This window comes from Elephas maximus, chromosome 14 (genome assembly GCF_024166365.1).
Source record: "Elephas maximus indicus isolate mEleMax1 chromosome 14, mEleMax1 primary haplotype, whole genome shotgun sequence".
Classification (NCBI taxonomy): Eukaryota; Metazoa; Chordata; class Mammalia; order Proboscidea; family Elephantidae; genus Elephas; species Elephas maximus.
Window position 1 is genome coordinate 34968231 of NC_064832.1, and position 20871 is coordinate 34989101.

A 20871-nucleotide genomic window follows, 5' to 3' on the forward strand; every position below is an offset into this window, starting at 1 on the left:
CTCAATAATTTGTTTAATAGTAACGCTACTAATAAATACTAGTAAAATACTTTGCAATTGATAAAACAGCTTTCACAAATACTAATTTAGTCATTGCAAGGATCCTGTAAGTTAAGTTTTTTTTATTATGTTGTTGTTGAGAATACACATAACAAAACATACACCAATTCAACAGTTTCTACATGTACCATTTAGTGACACTGATTACATTCTTTGAGTTGTGCAGCCATTCTCACCCTCCTTTTCTGAGCTGCTCCTCCCCCCTTAACATAAAATTCACTGCCCCCTAAGGTTCCTATCTTTCAAGGTGCTGTTGTCAATTTGATCATATATAGAAAGTTCTTAAAAGAGCATAATGCTCAAGGCAGACCTTTTTTTTTTTTAACTAGTTAAGCTAAACTATTCGTTTGGTTTTAAGATTTCAGGAGATATTTCTGGTTTAACGTTTAAAGATTTTCTCAGGGCAATATTTTCAGGAGTGCATCCAACCTTCATGGCTCTAGGAAGTCTGGAGTCCATGAGAATTTGAAATTCTGTTTTGCATTTTTCCCCTTTTGATCAGGATTCTTCTATGAAATCTCTGATCAAAATGTTCAGTAATGGTAGCTGGGCACCATCCAGTTTTTCTGGTCTCCCAGCAAAGGAGGCAGTTGTTCATAGAGGCAACGAGCCACACGTTCTATTTCCTCCTCCTATTCCTGACTCTCCTTCCTCTGCTGTTCCAGGTGAACAGAGACCAACTATTGTGCCTTGGATGGCTGCTTACAAGCATTTAAAACCCCAGGCACTACGCACTGAACTAAGAGGTAAAACCGAGGCGCTAAACATGTTATTCGGCCACATAACTGGGATGTCCCATGAAACCATGACCCTAAATCTCAAAACCAAGAAACCAAATCCCGTGAGGTTTTTGGTTGCACATAATTGGCCTCAGCAGCTACTCTTTCTTTTTGTTGTTGTTGTTGTAAATATTTATCTATCACACTACTTTTGCCAGTTCAACTTTTCTATAAAGTAGGCATTATTTTAAACATAGTTATGCAGTATATAATAATCTGGACATATTGGTAAATTTTATATTAAAAATGCTATATTTTTAATATAAAAATGCCACTTAACAGTAAATTAAATAGTAAATATGTAAACACTACATTAAAGGAGGAACCCTGGTAGTGCCATGATTAAGTGCTCAGCTGCTATTCAAAAGATTGAGTGGTTCGAATCCACCACTGGCTCCACAGGAGAAAAGACCTGGTGATCTGCTCCCATAAAGATTACAGCCTTGGAAACCCTATGAGGCAGTTTTATTCTGTTTTATAGAGTTGCTATGAGTCGGAAGCAGCTTGACAGCACACAACAGCAACATATTAAATATTAACTACAGTGTATTCAAGTACCTTGTACAGGACTGTTGGGTTAAATGGCAGGGCTGGGATTTGAACTGAGGTCCCATTATTCCAAATTCTATGTTTGTTCCATTATAAGAGGAAGCCTACTTTCCTGTATCTCTGATCTTCATGCTAGACTGGACTCCTTCAATCTCTCAGGTATTGCTCATACTAAAATGAAATTAGTAAGGGTGGCTGATGGCCATTAGTACAGTCTCTGATATTCTGTGAACATTTTAAAGGAGACAAACAGAGAGGAGCTGAGCTCTAGCTACTTTCTTGGTCAATGGGATTTGCCAACCCAGTTTAAATATGAGAGAGACGTAGAAAGGAGGAGATGAAATACAAAAGGGAGAGAATCATAGATTTAGAGCTGGAAGAGATCACAAAGATTATCTTGCCCAACTCTCAAAATTTTAGAAATGGATACTGAGAGAGAAGAAATGATTTGCCCAGGTCCCACTCTGGTCAACTGCAGGACTGGAATCCATGCTGAACACTTCTTGCCCTCCTGCCCTCTCCACTAGATGAGGGTAACTCTAGCTGTGGCCTACTTCCAGCCAGGTGCAGGCATTCCACACTCTTCCTGAATCTGGTTCTTTGCCCCATACATAGCCTGTCAAAAAGCCATCCCAGGAAAGTATGGCAGTGCTTGGATACTGAGAATCAACCATTTCCCCTTTTGCAATCTAATTTAGCAAATATTTGCTGAGTTTCTACTGTGTGGATAAACATTTAGAGATAAAATAATAACAATCCTGCCTTTAAGAATTGTCTGCTTTATAAGCAATTTAGTCTCCAGAAATAATAAAACTAAAATACTGTAAGCTAATTTAGTTTCCAGATCAGTGGCTGTTAAGCTCTTTTGAGGCCCCAGGCCCGTTATGAGAATCTCATGAAAGCTATGGACCTGCTCCCCAGAAAAACCCATATATTTTTACACATATTCAGGAGGCTAATGCATCCCCTAAAGCCCATCTACTGAGTTAAGAAGCTCTATTACAAGAGATTCACTGAGTACCATCACATACTAATTATCTGAAGAATGAAAATTGAGAGAAATACTAGTAATCCCTTTTCTTTGATGCAAAATGAATAAACTACAAAAACAACGTGATCCCGTTTAAGGAAAATACATTGTTTTCTCTAGCACCATCTGCATGTCCCTCTTGAAATGCTTATTGTCTTATATCTAATTTCTTTTGCATTTGTTATTCCATGAGACTATCTTGCCTGCTTTCAGAGTTTCTGGACTAATGTGTATACGTATGTGTGTGTGTGTTGTGTATGTATATGAAGAAAAACTTCATTAAAACCAGAAGAAACACAGCTTAGCTAATGAATTATTCTATTTCAAATTTTTTATCTAGCTTGGAATGCCGTAAGGCTTTGATGCTGATATTAAATTTGTTTGAAATCTAAAATGAAGCTGCTGTTATAAAAAAACAGGCTGCATTAAGATGAATTGCTAATACTGCAGCATGAGCACTTTCCCCTTCCTTATTAAAAAAAGTATTTATATCTTTTGAAATTTAATTTCTTAATGAAAACGGTGGAAGGTTGATGTGCAACAATAAAGAAATCTCTGCAGAATTAAGACTGAAGTTTCATAAATCATTTGCTAAAGCTTTGTATACATCAGAAAAAATATGCTGAACCTTTCAGTAAACGGGTTATTTGGTTATGTTAAGATGGTTTTAAAAACTGGTTATCTTGCTTTGTATTCAGAATAAGTGGAACAGCTAGAATTAACATTCTTGAATATATTGGCGAAGTGGAAAAAACCATAAAAAAAATTAAAAAAAAAAAAGAACAGAAAATAAAAATAAAAAGGTTACCATTTCATTTTTTTAGCCTATAAGTAAATGCAGTTATAACCAAATCTGACACTTTGATAACATTAGGTGTGAGAAAGTTAAATGGAAAGAAATGGGACTCTGAGGTTGGAGAAAGGATTGGATCCCTTACTCGTTATAGGCTTTTTAAATGGATTAGAAAATAGAAAGTATTACCAAACAGGCAGAAAAGTCTGGGCAACAGATTAAAAAAAAAAAGACTATTTATGCAACAAAGATAAACTTTCTAAAATATTAACTTATTAAATATACCTTAAAAATGAAGAACAGGTCAATCCAACCACAAATCTCAACAAGCATAACTAGAAAGGGCAGTATAGCTCTATCTAAAAGCAACTAGTGCCGGGTAGATTCTGATTTCAAAAAAAAAAAAAAAATCCAGAGAACAGCCCACAAAAATGGAGATAATTTTCTCACCATGACAGAGCCATATAACTTAAAATAACTAGAAATGATATAAACAGAGACTACAGGCTTAATGTCCAGGATAAATCAAGGAGGACAGCTCTACCTTTTCTTCATATGGAAGAGCTGATATTAAATTTGTTTGAAATCTAAAATAAAGCTGATGTTATAAAAAAAACAGGCTGCATTAAGGCATCCTTTTCCGAGTGTTGAGATGCAATCTGACCTTAGCATGGGTGAATGTTAACTTCCTCACGTCTCTTCAGTAAAGTAGGACATACTTAAAGGATCAGTTTGAACGTATACATACCACAGGCTGTTTTGTGATGTCCACCAAGTCCTTAAGATTATAATATTGATGCTTCTCAAAAGCTGAAAACAGCATATCTAAAACATGTTGTTTATCAGCTCGAGCTCGCTTTCCGTCTTCTTTCTTCTTCCTTTCATATTCAATCTACGTGCAAAAAGCGAAAGAAAGGCATCAATTCACTATGCTCACTCTGAAACACAGGATGGCCTTCATAGTCATCCAATAACCACAGGTATTAAATTTCGAGACAGCAGGCTAAAGAACAGGGAGAGGTGCAGGGGCCTCAATGCTCCCAGGGCTCCTCCTGCCCCAAAGCCCTGAGATGGTAATGATGCTGATGGGCAAGCCATTTTCCTTATTTCCTAAGGCATTTTGTAAAGTGCCCATTTCCCTCCAAAAAGACTTCTTTGTCAAAGTTTTATCAATTCAGTTTGGCTACTATTAGCCAATTTTGATCAGAAACTCTAACCTGCAGTTCCTTTGACTTTGATTAATCAAAATATAGTAAAATAGTTTATTAACAGATGCATTTTCAAACCTTGGGGGTCCTATGACAGGGCTTAGGTTAAGTGACAGGCAGATCACTTGGGAATGAAAAGTCTGGGAAACACTGGTAAAAAGGTTAGTGACAAGAGGCCTTTTCTCATTCTGACTCTGTTAGCCTTCTTGAGCTTCTTTCTTTGCTTATAAAATGAAATCAGTTAAGTAATAGAAAAGGTAAATATATACTGTAGCACTGAGGTGCAAACAAACCATTTTTCTAAAATCTCCATTTTTACCTGAAAATAATGTACCTGAACTCCCAATTCGCCCGGATGCTACACCTTCATTTTTAACACAATCATAAATCACATTCATCCAAACAAGAGCAATGCTCCGGGAACATGTGCTGTATACCCTGTGCATGCAGGTTGGGAAGCCGTGGTACCAGCAGAATGTGTATGTTCTCCCCTACTGTCACCGTCCTGGGACTACTCATTTGTAAAAAATTATCTTTTTACTGAAAACATGCAATTTACACTCACTCATTTCAGTTGATTAAATTTTTAATTTTCAGAAACACTTCATTTTTATGAAACATCAGGAACTTGTTAGAGGAAATATAAACTGTAGCTGCCAATCTGGGTAATAAAGCATCGGCAGGCTCAGTGGAAGCCACCAGCAAACAATCTCTTGTTGACCAACTGGAACAACTAGTCAGTGACGGGCCTCAAAAATAATGAAGTACATTTCAAAGCTTACAACTAAATTACTGCAGGGTTTCCAACCTCATATAGTTGAGCTTATTCTTTATATTTTAACAATGAGTTTTGTTATAAAACAGATAAAACTTAATTTCTATAAGGTTAAAACTAAAAATAACAACTAATACATAATACTGTTGTTGTGTGCTGTCGAGTCGATTCCGACTCACAGCTACCCTATATGACAGAACAGAGCTGTTCCACAGGGTTTCCAAGGCTGTAAATCTTCACAGGAGCAGACTGGCAGGTCTTTTCTCCCGTGGAGCTGCTGGTGGGTTGGAACTACCGACCTTTTGGTCAGCAGTCAAGCATTAGCCATTGTGCCACCAGGGCTGCTCCTAATACATAATAGACACTTTCAAATTATTAGTAAAAGGTAACTTGGACAACACTGAGTGATAAAATAAAACTAAGTGGTAGACAAGGCAAAAGGACTAACTTAACACCACTTTTTTGACATGTACACCTTGGAAGTAAAACTAAAAATTCATTCGCCTCTTCAGCAGGTTAAGCACAGCAGGTTAAGCACTGACCACGTGTTAGACACTGTACTAAGATGTGGGGCAAATAAAACAATCTCCTCTTTCAAAAGGTATTCCTTTCTTAGGGCACATGCACTGAAGTGTATATAGAGGGCTTTGAACATTTAAATGTAGCAACAGTAGACCACTGAGCTATCTAAGACCAGATCATGATGCTAAAAAAAACGCCACCACGTAGTTGTACAGACTGGCATTCTTTGGGAGGAAGGAAATCCAGCCAGTCTCAAGACCTTCTGGGCAGGAACAGCATGAAAGAGAACTATGGGCAGACACAGAGGATGAAGAAAAGGATGACTAAAAGAGCTAGAAGCAATAGTGGAGAAGGGAGAGGCTAGGGAAGCCTATGACCAAAGAGGAAACCCAAGTCTTCCCAATGTAAGAAAGATGGGAAAACACACACAAAAAATACACTTAAAGAATAAGGCAGAAGTATAGATTCTGTCCCAATGCAGTGAGAAAGGAGGCTGCAGAGATAGCTAAGACCAAAAGGGTGTGCACTTGGGGCCATCCAAGAAATAATTTTCTTTCTCTTGGAATAAAAGATAGAACTTACTGGATGACAGTATATGAATAACAGCCAACATAAAGCTAATTTCCAAAATGTGAAATTAACTCATCCCATCCCTTTCCCACTTCATCATTCTGACAGCTGCCACCCACATGGCTCTTTCTCTCTCTGACCCCAACCACTCAGAGTTGGGTCCCCACAAGTTAAGACTCTGTCCTTCTAGCTCCTGCCAAATGGGTAAATGGCAGTCTCTCTGCTGGTTCTCACCGTCCCCGATGGGTTCGATAACTCACTAGAAAGACTCACAGAACTCATGGAAACTATTACGTACACTTACAGTTATCCATTTATTAAAATCAGGAAGGAGACAAGCATAGAGATGCACTCAGCAAAGTCTGGCAGAGTTTCTGCCACAAGGCCGCCACTGTCCCCAGGGACGTATTGCTCCCTCTCCTGTGCATGGATGTTCTCACCAATCCAGGAAGCCCCAAAGACGGCAATCCAAGAATCCAGGTTTCCTAGCCATTGGGACCTCAATGAATAGGCACCTCAATGAATAGGATCTACCGGGGCCTTCATGCATAGTTAAGGTCCATCCAATCAATGAGAATGCAGACTGCATTTGGCTCTCTGCCTTCCATAAGTTAGTTTGCCAGGTGTGGGGCCTGTGTACACCTACTTGCTTGGCTGTTTTGGAAAACAAAGGTCTCTTGATTGCTCAGGTTATTTTCAGAAACCGGAGTCAAAATGCCAAACCTAGTTCCTTCTCCCAAAGACAGACTTCAACAATAGTTGTTGCTGAAGGTCTTTGGATTAAAAAGTGGAATGGTATCAAAGAATTCCTGAAGGGAATAAGCAATATATTAAGGCTTATTTTGCTGACTAATAACTAAAATATATCTTGTTTTCCATATATACAATTGTTCTTAATTTGCATCCTGCAATCTCCTTGGACTATGATGGGCAGTCTAGATAGGAGGGCTGCTGAAAAATCGGAAAAAAGTCTGAACCCAGAGTATGGAGGAATTACAATCCTTTTAACTCTGGTCAAGTGTGGGATATCAGAAATTTAACTTGGGATGTATTAAATACAGAAAGGATGAGACTGAGGAGGGCTGGGGGGAGCTACTCCCTTCCACAGGCTTGAGTGAGAGGTGAGATTTCATCTAGCTAAAAGCTACTGGTCTTCAAAAAAGACAATGCAAAGAAGCAGGAACCTTCTACTATTGTTGAAATCTATTGTTGGTGCTTGCCTACTTTAAATAGTGGGGAAAAAGAGTAGAAATGTGTTAATCATGGCTCTCTATGGCTCAATTCCTGGAAGGCAATGCAGTCTAACTTTACTTTTTACTAGTGAATAAAAATTGTTAAAAGTGTAATCCGAACCACTTGGAAAATGATATGGCGCCTGCTTAAAAAGCTAGAAATAGAAATACCATACGATTCAGCAATCCCACTCCTAGGAATATATCCTAAATAAGAGCTGTCACATGAATAGACACATATGAACCCATGTTCATTAAGCATTATTCACAATAACAAAAAGATGGAAACAACCTAAGTACCCATCAACAAATGAATGAATAAACGAATTATGGTACATACACACAATGGGATACTATGTAATGATACAGAACAATGATAAATCTGCAAAACATCTCAGAACATGAAAGAATCTGGAGGACATTATGCTGAGAGAAATAAGTCAATCACAAAGGGATAAATATTCTATGAGATCACTATTATAAAAACCCAAGAAAATGTTTACACATAGAAAAAAACAATCTTTGATGGTTATCAGGGAAGGGAGAGGTGGGAAGGGGAAATCACGAACTAGATGGCAGGCAAGTATTAACTTTGATGAAGGGAAAGACCACACACAATACTGGGAAGTCAGCATAACTTTACCAAGGCAAAGTCATAAAAGCTTCCTAGACACATCCAAACACCCTGAGAGACTGAGTTACTGGGGCCGAGGGCTGGGGACCAGGGACGCAGAGGACATCTAGGTCAACTGGCACAACATAGTTCTTAAAGAAAATTTTCCACATCCTACTTTGGAGAGTGGTGCCTGGGGTCTTAAAAACTTGCAAGGAGCCATCTATTGGTCCCATCACATTGGGAGTAATGTATTCGGAGCAAAGGAGAATGAAGAAAACCAGATACACAAGGACAAAGGACTAATGGACCACGTGAACTACAGCTTCCACCAGTCTGAGCCCGCAAGAACTAGATGGTGTCTGGCTACCACTACCGACTGCTCTGACAGGGATCACAAGAAAGGGTTCCGGACAGAGCGGGACAAAAATGTAGGACAAAATTAAAATTGACAACAACAACAAAAAAAGGCCAGGCTTACTGGTCTCACAGAAACTGGAGAAACCCTATGGTTTGTGGACACCCTGCGAACTCAGAACCAAAGCTACTACGGAAGTCCACCTTTCAGCCAAAGATTAGACAGGAGTATAAGACAAACAATAAAACACGTAAGAAACGTGTTTCTTAGTTCTACCAAGTGTATGAGACCAAATCGGCAACACCTGCCCAAAAGCAAAGACGAGAATGCACGAAGGGACAGGAGACGTGGGCAAATGGACACAGGTAACCCAGAGTGTAAAGGGGAAGAGGGAGAGTGCTGACACACTGCAGGGACTACAAACAATGTCACAAAACAATTTGTGTATAAATTTTTGAATAAGAAACTACTTGCACTATAAACTTTCATCTAAAACACAATTAAAAAATTGCAACAAGAAAAAAGTTGCTTTTGTTGCCAAGTACATATGGCATTTACATGTTACTGTAAATAATATAATTAAATATTATGAAAAACAAAATACAAGCACCAAAAAAACTGTAATCTGAAAACCCAGATATATAAAATAATAACTGCAATGACAAAAATGGAAAACTATTCCTCAGGCAACTGTAAGTGCTAGAAATTTAAAGCTACATTTATGTAAAAAGAAAAAGTAAAGCATGCCATCTCTTTAATGTCCTCAGGGCCTACTATGGAATTAACTGATAGGAAAGATTGCTTGAAAACAAAATTTCTGTAATGCAGAATTAATTAAATCTTTTTTGATAAGGTCCAAGACAGGCTCATGAACCAAATTCTGCTCTGTAGTATCAGGGTAGTCCCAATGTATGCGAACTATAAAAAGGAATTTAAATGACTTCCACGTTCATTTAGTTATTAATACTTAACCTTAAAGTTAGGACAAAACTAAAATCCTTGAGGTAACTTTTCTTAAACTAAATAGTTGTGATATTTAAGGTTGTGTATGTGTTAACTTGGCTGGGCCACGATTCTCAGTGGTTTGGCAGTTATGTAATGATACAGTTTGGCATTTATGTAATGATGTGGTTATCCTGCACTTTGTGATATAATGTAATAACCTTCAGGATGTGATCTGATAAAAAAAAATCATCAGCCAATCAGCTGTAAGGAAAGTTTCCTTGGGGGTGTGGCCTGCATCCAATATATATGGATGTTCTGTCCAAGCTCGCTGGCTTTTGTTCGCTCTGGATCCTGCATCTGGCTCGTCATCATCTGATCCAGTTCTTGGGACTTGAGCCAGAGGCCTACAGATCTTGGATTCATCAGCCTCCGCACAGCCCATGAGCCAGCAGCCTGCCACCTGACCTGTTGATATTGGGTTTGTCAGCCCCTACAGTTACATGAGTCAGGAGAAGCCTTCAGGCTAACACCTGACTACAGACTTGGGACTGGCCAGTCCCTATAACTGTGCGAGCTATTTCCTTGAGATAAATTGCTCTGGCTCTGTCTCTATATATGGTTCACTGGTTTTGCCTCTCACGAGAACCCAGCCTAAGACAACAGTATAGAAATGGTAATCTTAATATTGTACTCACAGCTTTGTACTACAAATAAAATAAATTCTAGAACTAAAACACGGATGATATAAACTAGTCTATTTAAGAGTGTGGTTTTGAGATAATTTTATTTCTTCTCTTTTTAGCTTTTTTCCCTTTGGGCAGCTTGTTTTTCATTGGCACACAAGTATTGCAAGAAAATGACACTCAAAGCAGTCAGATCTCTTAACTTATTAGAGTGACTATAAAATATCAGGGAAGGTGGGTATTAGAGTAGAAACAGCTTTAATACAATGTGAGTTTTAATTATCCATCTTATACCTGTCCCCAATGACCACAGATCACTGCATAACTGAATGCAGAGAAATGTCAATTCAGTAAGCACTTCAAATTTAGTCCCCAGTTACAAATTTATACAATTCGAAAACCCATCATATACAATTAATTTTACTTTCACAACAGAAAATAAATTATTCAAGATTGAAATGGAACCAAATGTTGAAAAGCCATTGTGGATGTGATAAAGAGATGTTCCGCTGTCATTACTGAAACCCTAATCACTGACTAAAATTATAAATGCCACCCACCACCAATTAAAATATTATAATACAGATGTCTGTAAATTTCTAGATTTTTGTTTGCAGAAATGCTTTGATTGCTTTGTGAAGCCAGTCTTTGTGAAGGTTTTTATTTTAACTTTTGAAGTGAGCGAGACAGCCTATTCATCATGGTTTTGCATTTTAAAACCTTAGGAAGTATCACCACCCCCTCCGGTGTTTCTATTTCTGCCTAGTGTGTCACTGTCTCTTGGGAGAAAATTAATTTTTTACAGTTGGTCAGTAATTGGTGTGCAAATTAAAATGGACAAAGCATGTAGTATGTTTCTTCTATAAACGACAATGGGCAAATGTGGCTGAAAAGTCTGTATGATATAGCCACAAAGGCATCTGTTTTAGTCAGCAAAATCCAGAATTTATATATGTAATTAAAAATTATTTTCTTCCCTCTCACAACTAATTTTCTAGTTCAGCTCTTCTAGGTTTTTAAGAGCTCTTGCCAGGAAAAGAAGTTTGCGGGGGGTGGGTGGTGGTGGTGGTAGACACCTTTTTTTAAACTCGGGAGAAAATGAGAACAAAGACATCATGTTTTAGTTTAAAACCCCTAGGTTTTGGTGGAAAGAGGCTTCTTGGTCTCCTCCAAGGTGCAATTTCTCCCCTGTAACAGAAGACGGTGTACAGAACTAAAAAGCTCCTATCAATTTGGAACTATGTCTGTGCTAGAACATCCAAGGACCTTAAATAAAATTAAGATAGCTGGCCTCTACATTACATCAATTAAACCATAATCTCTGGAGGTATGGTTCTCTTAAAAGCTCCTCAAGTGACTCTAGTGTACAGCTAGGGTTGAGAACTACTATCTAGACAGTGGAGGACACAATTCCTTACGAGAAAAGGAATTCCTTATGAGAAAGGTCACAAGAGACTGTACACATAAGAAGGCTGTAAAATTTACACAGCCTACATGAGGATGTACATAAAAGTCAACCAGAACACACATACAGAGGCATCCTTGCTTGCAGTCAGAGGTGAGGGAGCTGGAAGGGCTCATCCACATCAGCTGACTCTAAACTTTGATTATACACCTTTCTCATAACAAAACTGGAGCATAAGCTACATGTATATTTGTAAATCATAAAAATATACTACTGTACTAATAATGTGGGTATTATAAAACACACAAAACCAAAAATTAAGAGATGAAATAAAAATAAATTATTTTAAGAGTAAGTTTTAATTTGTCAAAATTATAAAACACTTCTTGCTCTTAAAATACAGTGATCTGTCCTCATGTTCTGGATCTCTTAGTTTTTAAATGTACTGCAAATCGTGACAGCATCACACTAACAATAGCTGGAACAGTTTAAGGCACAACACACAAAGGTCAAGGATCTCTGTGTCTGTTATATCCCTAGCAGGACACCAGCTCCATGTCTTGGAGGTAGTAATGGCTAGGGGGTGCAAGCTACATTTCCAAGATTCCCTTGCCAGCTGGTTTCTAGCTGGATTCTGCCAAAGGGAGAATGGAGGTGGGAGGAAGGGAGTTTTTTTTTTTTTTTTTTTTTCCTGCTTGCAGGAGCACTTTTGGCTACAGTAGGTTTATGATCTTTGGGTAACCCCTTTCTACCTTTTGCAACTCTAGCCTTTCCTTTGTATTTGTAACTAATTTGTAATAAATTCCCTATGTTAAATCTCTTTCTGTTTGAAAGAGCTACAGTTGTTTCTGTTTCCCTGGCAGATACTAACTGAGGAAAGAGCCGATATGAAAGCCATATTTAAAAGATATTGATAATTTCATTTTCAACTGGCCAAGTTCTTGTCAGATCTGCTTACATCATCACTGTTTCCACCTCATAAAGTGAATGACAAAAAGATCATTTTAGCAGCAGCAGAAGTGCCAGTTTTTCCACTTTCTTGTTCACGTATGTTTGCTTTATTAGTATTATCTTTAATCTACATTTTTGCAAGAATATTTTTAAGACATTTAAGTTCATTTTTTGAGATTGAGTTTAGCTAAAAAGTTATTATAATCTATAAATTCCCAAATTTACAGATACATCAACATAAGTATCTGAAAGCTAACGATGATGGAAAAATTTGAGAATGGTTAATGGTGACAGGTGAACAACATGATGAACATAATGTCACTGAACTGTCCATGTGGAGACTGTTGAAACAGCAAATGTTTCATTATCTACATATTAACCCAGATAGATTGGATAGACAGACAGACAGATAGGATAGACAGACAGACAGACACGTCAGTTTAAGTTCCAATATTCCTCCCTCACCTCTTGTACATCCTACTTTAACGGCTCATTATTTCAGAATGTTTGCACCAGCTTAAAGAATGGGGCAAGGGGAACTCGATGGTAAAATGTTTGCAAAATGCAGGATTATAGAAATTCCTGAGGGTTCCCAACCTTTTAACATATTAAAATGCACTGTCAATTTTGAAGAGGGTGGAATATAATTAGAACCTACGAAAGTTATTTTACCACAGAATCCTTTTTTCTAAAACTCTTTTCAAGGAGGCTTTCACCAAATTAGTGCTTAAAAAACTCGCTTTGGAAAGTTTTGACCTACACGAACCAGTTTAAGTTTCAGAAACTTAATGAAGATTCAAGGCAGATGAAAGGCTACTTAGGGTAGGTCATATCCTAGTACAAGGAGTTTTCAAGGCTGAGCTTTTAAGGAAGGGGCACTCTAAGAGATAACGCTACTCACGTAAATCTTTTATGGGCCAACACAACACATGCTTTTATGAATGGCAAACATGGTAGGTGCTATATCCCAGACAGTGTGTGAACTAAAGAGACACACTTGAATTTAATAGCTCCATGTGCAAAAGAGGGAGTTCAAAAATTTGGAGATGATTACATATATATATGTATGTATATAATATATATATATACACACACATATATATTTATGTGTCATGGGGGGGTAAAAAAGTTTCTGGGGTAAATGCAAGGTTGTTTCTTTCTGATGCAATGTAGGGATAGAGTCTTACACTTTTACATATATATATATATATGCAATTTTCCATCCCTCCTTCCATTTTTGGTACAAAAATTTTTTTTCTGAGTTTTATTCTGGTAATCGCATTAAATGAACCTCAATTGTTAAGAAGAAATAATGGGCTCCATGTTTACATGGCACCATCTGGCAAAAGTCTGAAAACATTTCAGCATTATACTCAGTTTATATTTTTTATACAAAGTCTTGATTACATAATCTCTAAGTCATTCCTGTTGAACTACACTGATGATTCTCAACCTTTTAAAAATCAACATTCTGTCTGATAAATAACAGACGTTTTATACTCTTTCTATACTTGGTATTATAATACAGAATTTGCTTTTTAAACGTACGTTAGGTGGCCCCACCTGTTCTGATACACTCTTATGAAAAAAAATCACTTGATATTCAAATAGTGTAATGTGATAGATATATAGCCAATCTTTGTTTTCACGTAAGCTGTTAATCAAAAGAAAGTGAGTGATTGCTATAATGGCATAATGACTCATTCATACTATGACAACCTTAACAAAGTTCAGTACCGTGGACTGAAATATCACTTAACGTTAGAGTTTTTAAACAGTAGGCTATTACAGCTTTATGCTCTAACAAATTCAGAATACAATGTATCTGTACTTATTTTAGTAGTAAAAAGAAAACAATGTAAGAACAGAGATCTCTCTGCCTTCAATATCTGCTGAGTGTCAATGTCACTAAGATGAACTAGACAGAGGTCAGATTTTTGACTAGCTTTTGAGGACCTCGGAGACTTGCCTATTGCCTTAGAAATGATGGCCTGTGACAGTATAACAAGAGTGACCACTGTAGAGAAAAACAGTTATAGTGTAGAAATGTGTATTCACTACTATCAATAAAAGAAAGATTATACCCCAAACTGGGGATATGAAAAGGCATGGCCAGAGAATTGAATGAAATCTATTTGGTTCACCAGGGTTATGTATCTCAGGCACAATACAGGCATTAAAAAACATTTGTTATTGAGAGAAGACAAATCTGAGGTAACTGAGGTAGGATATTGACATGGCTAAGTACTGATAGTTTTCCCTAGCTTTCTCCCTTTCTCATCCCAACAGCAGAACTTTACTGCTCACTGTAAATTCAGATAAAACATGCTTGTTGTGACAATTCCAACAAATGTATGATACAAAGTGAACATTTTTTCTATGCTATGCCAATTGTTAGACTCCCTACTAAGACTGGATTAGCTTCCAACAGTTTATCTTTTCTGCTTTCAATGTTGTGAAATATCTTTGAGAGTTCCTTTATTGTGAAGATTTCTGCTGTCATCTCTTTCTCTGGAGTATGTGTATCCTTTTGATCACAAACACTTTCCATGTTTATGCTGGTAAGTTTGCTTTCAGTAAGTTCCTACCGACTTGCCGGCAACTAACAACAACACACGTTCCTAAGGCTAGATATCTAGAGTCTCCTGAGTGGCAGAATGCCAATATCATTCACATTCGACTCTAATTTTACTTCCAACACATCACTTTTTGTTTCTTTGCTGCACTTTCATCTTTGTTGGCCAATTCCCTCTTTTGAGTAAACGTTTTTGTAAAATGCCACGTGAGTTTATCACCAGGAGACAAGGAGGCAATACAACTACACATTTTGCTGACTAACAGATGTGCAGTGGGCAATCACCGACAGACTCTGCAAGAAGTGTCGGGATTGGTCACTGATTACATTGTGCATCTGTTATTTACTTAGTGATCTGTGGACTGAGGAGCTAGCAGCGAAGCCTGTACTTTATGCAATTACTCACAGTTAACATACCACGGTAACTAAATTCTGAACTGTGTTGTTGGGGGACTGGTGTTATTTAACTGAACTGTGGTAACTAAAATTCACATATATGAGAACTGTGCAAAAAGGGGACTGCCAGGACATATAACGCATGCAGAAAAATGTACGTTCACCTTAAATGCACGGCTCAATGAACCATCAAACTGAACACTGTCTACATCCATGTAATTAGCACCGGGATCAGGAAACATCACCAGCACGCCTGAACCCTTTGTTTCCTTCCAGTTATAACCATCCTGAACCCCCAACGAACATAATCCTGAATTGTCACAGCAAGGATTTATCTTGCCTGTTTTGTCCTTGACATAAATAAATAAAATCATACAAGTATTCTTTTGTGTCCAGCTTCTTTTGCCCAGCATTCAGTGTGTGAAATTCACCCATCCTTCTGCGTGTAGTTGTTGTATGTTACCTCATTATGTGACTAAGCCACACTGTACTTATCTAATCAACTGTCCATGTGCATTTGGGTAGTTTCCAGTCACTTTAACACTCCAGTACACGCCTTTAAAAAAACAATAAAGTTAATAGTTTGGAAAGTCCTGTGTTCCTTTGCACTGAAGATGCTCAGGCAAAGGCTGGCCAGTGCGGGAGGCCAGCACCTGATAGCAGGTGCTTGACGGCTCAGGTTCTACCAGAACCTATGAGTCTATAATACAAGAAACAATAAAGATACAATAGAATGAAGAAAGACATGCAGAGGACTTACGTTGTATTGATGATTAGCGACAGGTTTGTAATTGGTTGTTACAACTTTGTCCAGCTGTTGTGATAGTCTTACAGGCTTAGAAGATTCTTCTATTTGCAATCTGAAAAACAGAAGACATTCTTAACAAACTCACTTGTTTAGTACAGCAAAATCTGAAGAGTTATTCTTATAGTTTTTCTTACTCAATAGAGAACACAATATATAAAAAATTAACCTCAGAAGATGTATCAACCTTAATATAATACTTCGCAAACAGTACTGAGATTTGTGTCTATTATGTAGAAAGTAGTCCCATAAGCTAAATATACAAATCTCTCATTAGAATTCTTTTTTAAAATAATGCTCTTTAAAGTGTTTAGGGTAAAAAGTTTACACAGCAAATTAGGTTCCCATTTAACAATTTCTATAGTGATCATTCGGAAATCCTGGTGGCACAGTGGTTACGAGCTACGGCTGCTAGCCAAAAGGTCAGCAGTTCAAATCCACCAGGTGCTCCTTGGAAGCCCTATGGGGCAGTTCTACTCTGTCCTATAGGGTCACTATGAGTCAGAATCGACTTGACAACAATGGGTTTTTGGTTTTTTTAATAGAGATTATTGAGTGATATTGGTTACATTTTTTTCACAATGTTGTCACCATTCTCACTCATTCCATTCTGGTTGTACCATTTTCAGTTCTCTAGTTTCCTTGCCCCTTACCTTCTCACCTTTGCTTTAGAGTAATTTTTGATCATTTGGTCTCCTACAGATGCTTTTTTAAAGGAGCTCATTACTCACAGGTGATAAGCTTTATTTCATGAGTCAATCTGTTATTTTGCTAAAAGGTATCTTATTATAATTCTACAACTTATTTCTAATTTTTATACTTTACAGTCAAACCTTAACTACACAAAACAAAAACCTAATCAGTTTTAAGATTCTGAAAAAAATTCTGCATATAAAAATGAATTATTTTAAATTACTTGGTCTAAAATTAATCAAGTTTTGTTTTGGTTTTGGTCTAAAGTTAATCAAGTTATTAATTCAAAACTTCTACTCATTTGCTAACAGATAAAGGTAAATAAAAAAAAAATTTTTTTTTAAAGGTAAATAGGGACTATATAGGCACTCAGGGCCTAGAAGTCATACGGGGTGGTTATTGTAAGGTACCATCAAGTTGATTTTGACTCCTAAAGACACTACAGAACAGAGCAGAACTGCCCCAAAGGGTTTCCAAGGAGCGACTGGTGGATTTGCACCGCCGACTTTTTTGGTTAGCAGCTGTAGCTTGCCATAGCTCTTAACCATTGCACCACTGGGACTCCCACATGTGGCTAGTGGCTACCTTATTGTACAGCACAGATACAGAACATTTTCATTATCATGAAAGTCCTATTGGACAACACAGGTCTAGAACTATTGCAAGACTCTATCTAAATTAAAATATAACTCAAAATAGCGCTTTTGGGGGAAAAAAAAACCAAATACATGACACTATGTACATCACAGAAAATAACACTTGACTAGTAGATACATATTCAAGTAGAAAACTTGGGAGGTTTTGTTTTTGACTAAATATGACATGACTCACACTTGATCACTTACTTCTTATTAAACAAATCAGATTAACTCATTTGGTATATTAGCACAGTAAATCTAAAAAATTGTTTTAAAAGAAAAAAAGTACAGCTTTCCAAGGTGACTATTTTTAAAGAGACAAAAGGTGTTATTGCAATTAAGACTTTTCATCAGTAAGATACACGAATACAAGAATATATTTAAAAGTGCTACAGAAAAAAAAATTACCAACCAAATGTAACTAAATAATTGAAGAGTAAGAATGAAATAAAAATATTTTTGAACAAAAACTAAAATTACCATTCATAGATCCTCACTAAAAGAACTACTCAAGGATATATTTCAGTAAGAAGAAAACTGAACCCAAAAGGAACTAGTGTGCAATAGGCTGGTGGAATTAGTGGGATGGAATAATCACAGCAAAGAAATTGAGAACCATATTAGAAAACTGCCCATTCAATAAAAACAAAAAAGATTAGTTTTAGAGGGTGGAAACCAACATGAAAGACGGGAACAAAGAGATCAGAATATAAGCATTCTAAGACCTTTCTTCATATATAATGTCCTTGACATTTTCCTGGAGTCCTGATGGCACAGTGGTTAAGAACTCCTGCTAACCAAAAGGTCAGCAGTTTCAATCTACCAGTGGCTCCTTGGAAACTGTATGGGACGTAGTTCTACTCTGTCCCATCGGGTTGCTATGAGTTGGAATTGACTTGATGGCAATGGGTTTGGTTTTTTTTGGCGGGGGGGGGGGGGTATTTTCCTACAACGCTGGTTTTTGGTTGTTAGCGTTCAATGTGTCAAATCTGTTCTTGACATGGTCTCTAAATTCAGGTGGGATGTACGCAAGGTTATACTTTAGCCCTTGTGGGCTTGCTTTGCTTTTCTTAAAGCTTCAACTTGAGCTTGCACAGAAGCAACTGATGTCCTGTTCCTGCAGTCAGTCCTTGGCTCCATCTTGACTGATGATATTGAGCATCTCCATCATCTCTTTCCATATATGCAGTCAATTTTATTTCTGTCTAGTCCACTCAGTGAGGTACACGTGTACAGTAATTGATCATGTCATTAAAAACATAAAGAAAACAAAAATCCTCACAATTCAACACATAAATAGTACCATGAAAATGGAAAAGAAATTGAAGTTGTCAAGGATTTCATTCTACCTGGATCAACAATCAATGTCCATGAAAGCAGCGGTCAAAAAATCAAATGACGTACTGCACTGGGCAAATCTGCTGCAAAAGATCTCTTTAAAGATTAAAAAGCAAAGATGTCACTTTGATAACTAAGGTGTGTCTGACCTAAGCCATAGTCTTTTCAATCGCCTCATATGCACGTGAAAGCTGGACAATGAAAAAGGAAGACAGAAGAAGAACTGATGTGTCCAAACTGTGGTGCTGGGGAAGAATACTGAACATACTATGTACTGCCAGAAGAATAAACAAATCTTGGAAGAAACACAACCAGAATGCCTCTCAGAAATGAGAATGGCAAGATTTTGGCTTGCTTACTTTGGACATGTCCATTAGGAAAGACCAATAGCTAGAAAAAGACATCATATTTGGTACAAGCTCAGCGAACATGAGGGGAACTCTCACTGAGATGGACTGATACAATAGCTGCCATAATGGACTCAAACATACCAACAATCACGAAGACAGTGTAGGACCAGATAATGTCTCATTCTGTTACACATAAGGTTACCAGGAGCTGGAGCCGACTCGATGGCAACTAACAACAACAAAGATTCACGTGTTTTTCTAGATTTTCTGTAACAAGCATCTATTAGTTTATAATCAGAAAAGGAAGTGTGCTTTCTTAAAGAAGAAAGAAAATTATCACCATGTCTTTGAACGTTAGTTTGAAAGCCACAGAGATGTTGGTCATTTAAAATGAATACATGTTCAACATTATATATTATTTGAATAGGGCTTGAAATTCTTTGGTTTGATAGAGTAAGTGCTAAAAAAATTTCCATTTAAATATCCTTTAAAAGCATAACTTGCAGTTTAAAAGGCACCTGTTTTTACAACATTGTTATTATTTAATTCCTTGGGTGAGGTTAATTCTGTATTTCTGCCTATTTTTGGGTTTATAAACCAAATTACTAAAAGACAGTAGGTATCTACCAACTGATTTTTTTAAACTGAGGTAAAATTCACAATTTTCAACCATTTTAAAACGTACAAACTCAGTAGCTTCAAGTACATTCACAATGTCGTACAACCGTCGCCATTACCAGTTCCAAAACATTTTCATCACCCCAGAAGGAAATGCCATACCCACTAAACAGTCACTTCCCTTTCCCTTTCTACTAATCTGTATTCTATGTCTATGTATTTGCCTATTCTGGACATTTCATATAATGTGGAATATTATGGAATCACACAATATGTAGCCTTTTGTGTCTGGCCTTTTTCGTTTAGCATAATGCTTTCAGGGTTTATCATGCTGCGGCATGTATCAGTACTTCATCGCTTTTTATGGTTGAGTAACATTCCACTGTACGGATACACCACATTTCATGCATCCATTCAGCAGCTGATGGACATTTGGGTTGTTTCCACCTTTTGGCTTTTGCAAATAATGCTACAATGAACACTGATGTACAAGTGTCTGTTTGCGTCCCTGCTTTCAATTCTTTGGAGCATATATCTAGGAGTAGAATTGCTGGGTCATATGGTAATTCTACGTTCAACATTTTGAAGACCTGTCAAACTGTTTTCCACCACAGGCACACCATTTTACACTCTCACCGGCAGTGGGTGTGGGCTCCAACTGCTCCACATCCTCGCCAACCCTTGTTATTTATTTATTAATATTAGTCATCCTAGTGGGGGTGAAGTGGTATGTCAATGTGGTTTTAATTTACCTTTCCCTAATGATTAATAATATGCAGCATCTTTTCATGTGCTTAGTGGCCATTTGCACATCTTTGGAGAAATGTCTATTCAAGTCCTTGGCCCATTTTTAAATTGGGCTGTTTGTTTTTGAATTTGTAGGAGTTCTTTATATAGTCTGCATACTAGACCCTTATCAGATATATGCTTTGCAAATATTTTCTCTCATTCTGTGGGTTATCCTTTCAATTTCTTGATCCACAAA

The 20871-nt window shown here is 37.3% G+C and overlaps 1 protein-coding gene across 1 annotated transcript in view; it reads right to left on the reverse strand.

Annotated features, from left to right (window-relative positions):
- Positions 1 to 20871, reverse strand: part of GTF2F2 (general transcription factor IIF subunit 2) — a 185965-nt gene that overhangs the window by 17003 nt on the left and 148091 nt on the right. Inside the window, exons 6-7 of the mRNA XM_049853422.1 lie at positions 16205 to 16304; positions 3960 to 4103 (exon numbers count right to left, since the gene is read on the reverse strand). Of these exons, the coding sequence (XP_049709379.1) occupies positions 3960 to 4103; positions 16205 to 16304 (244 nt within the window). The remainder of the gene's footprint in view (positions 1 to 3959; positions 4104 to 16204; positions 16305 to 20871) is intronic.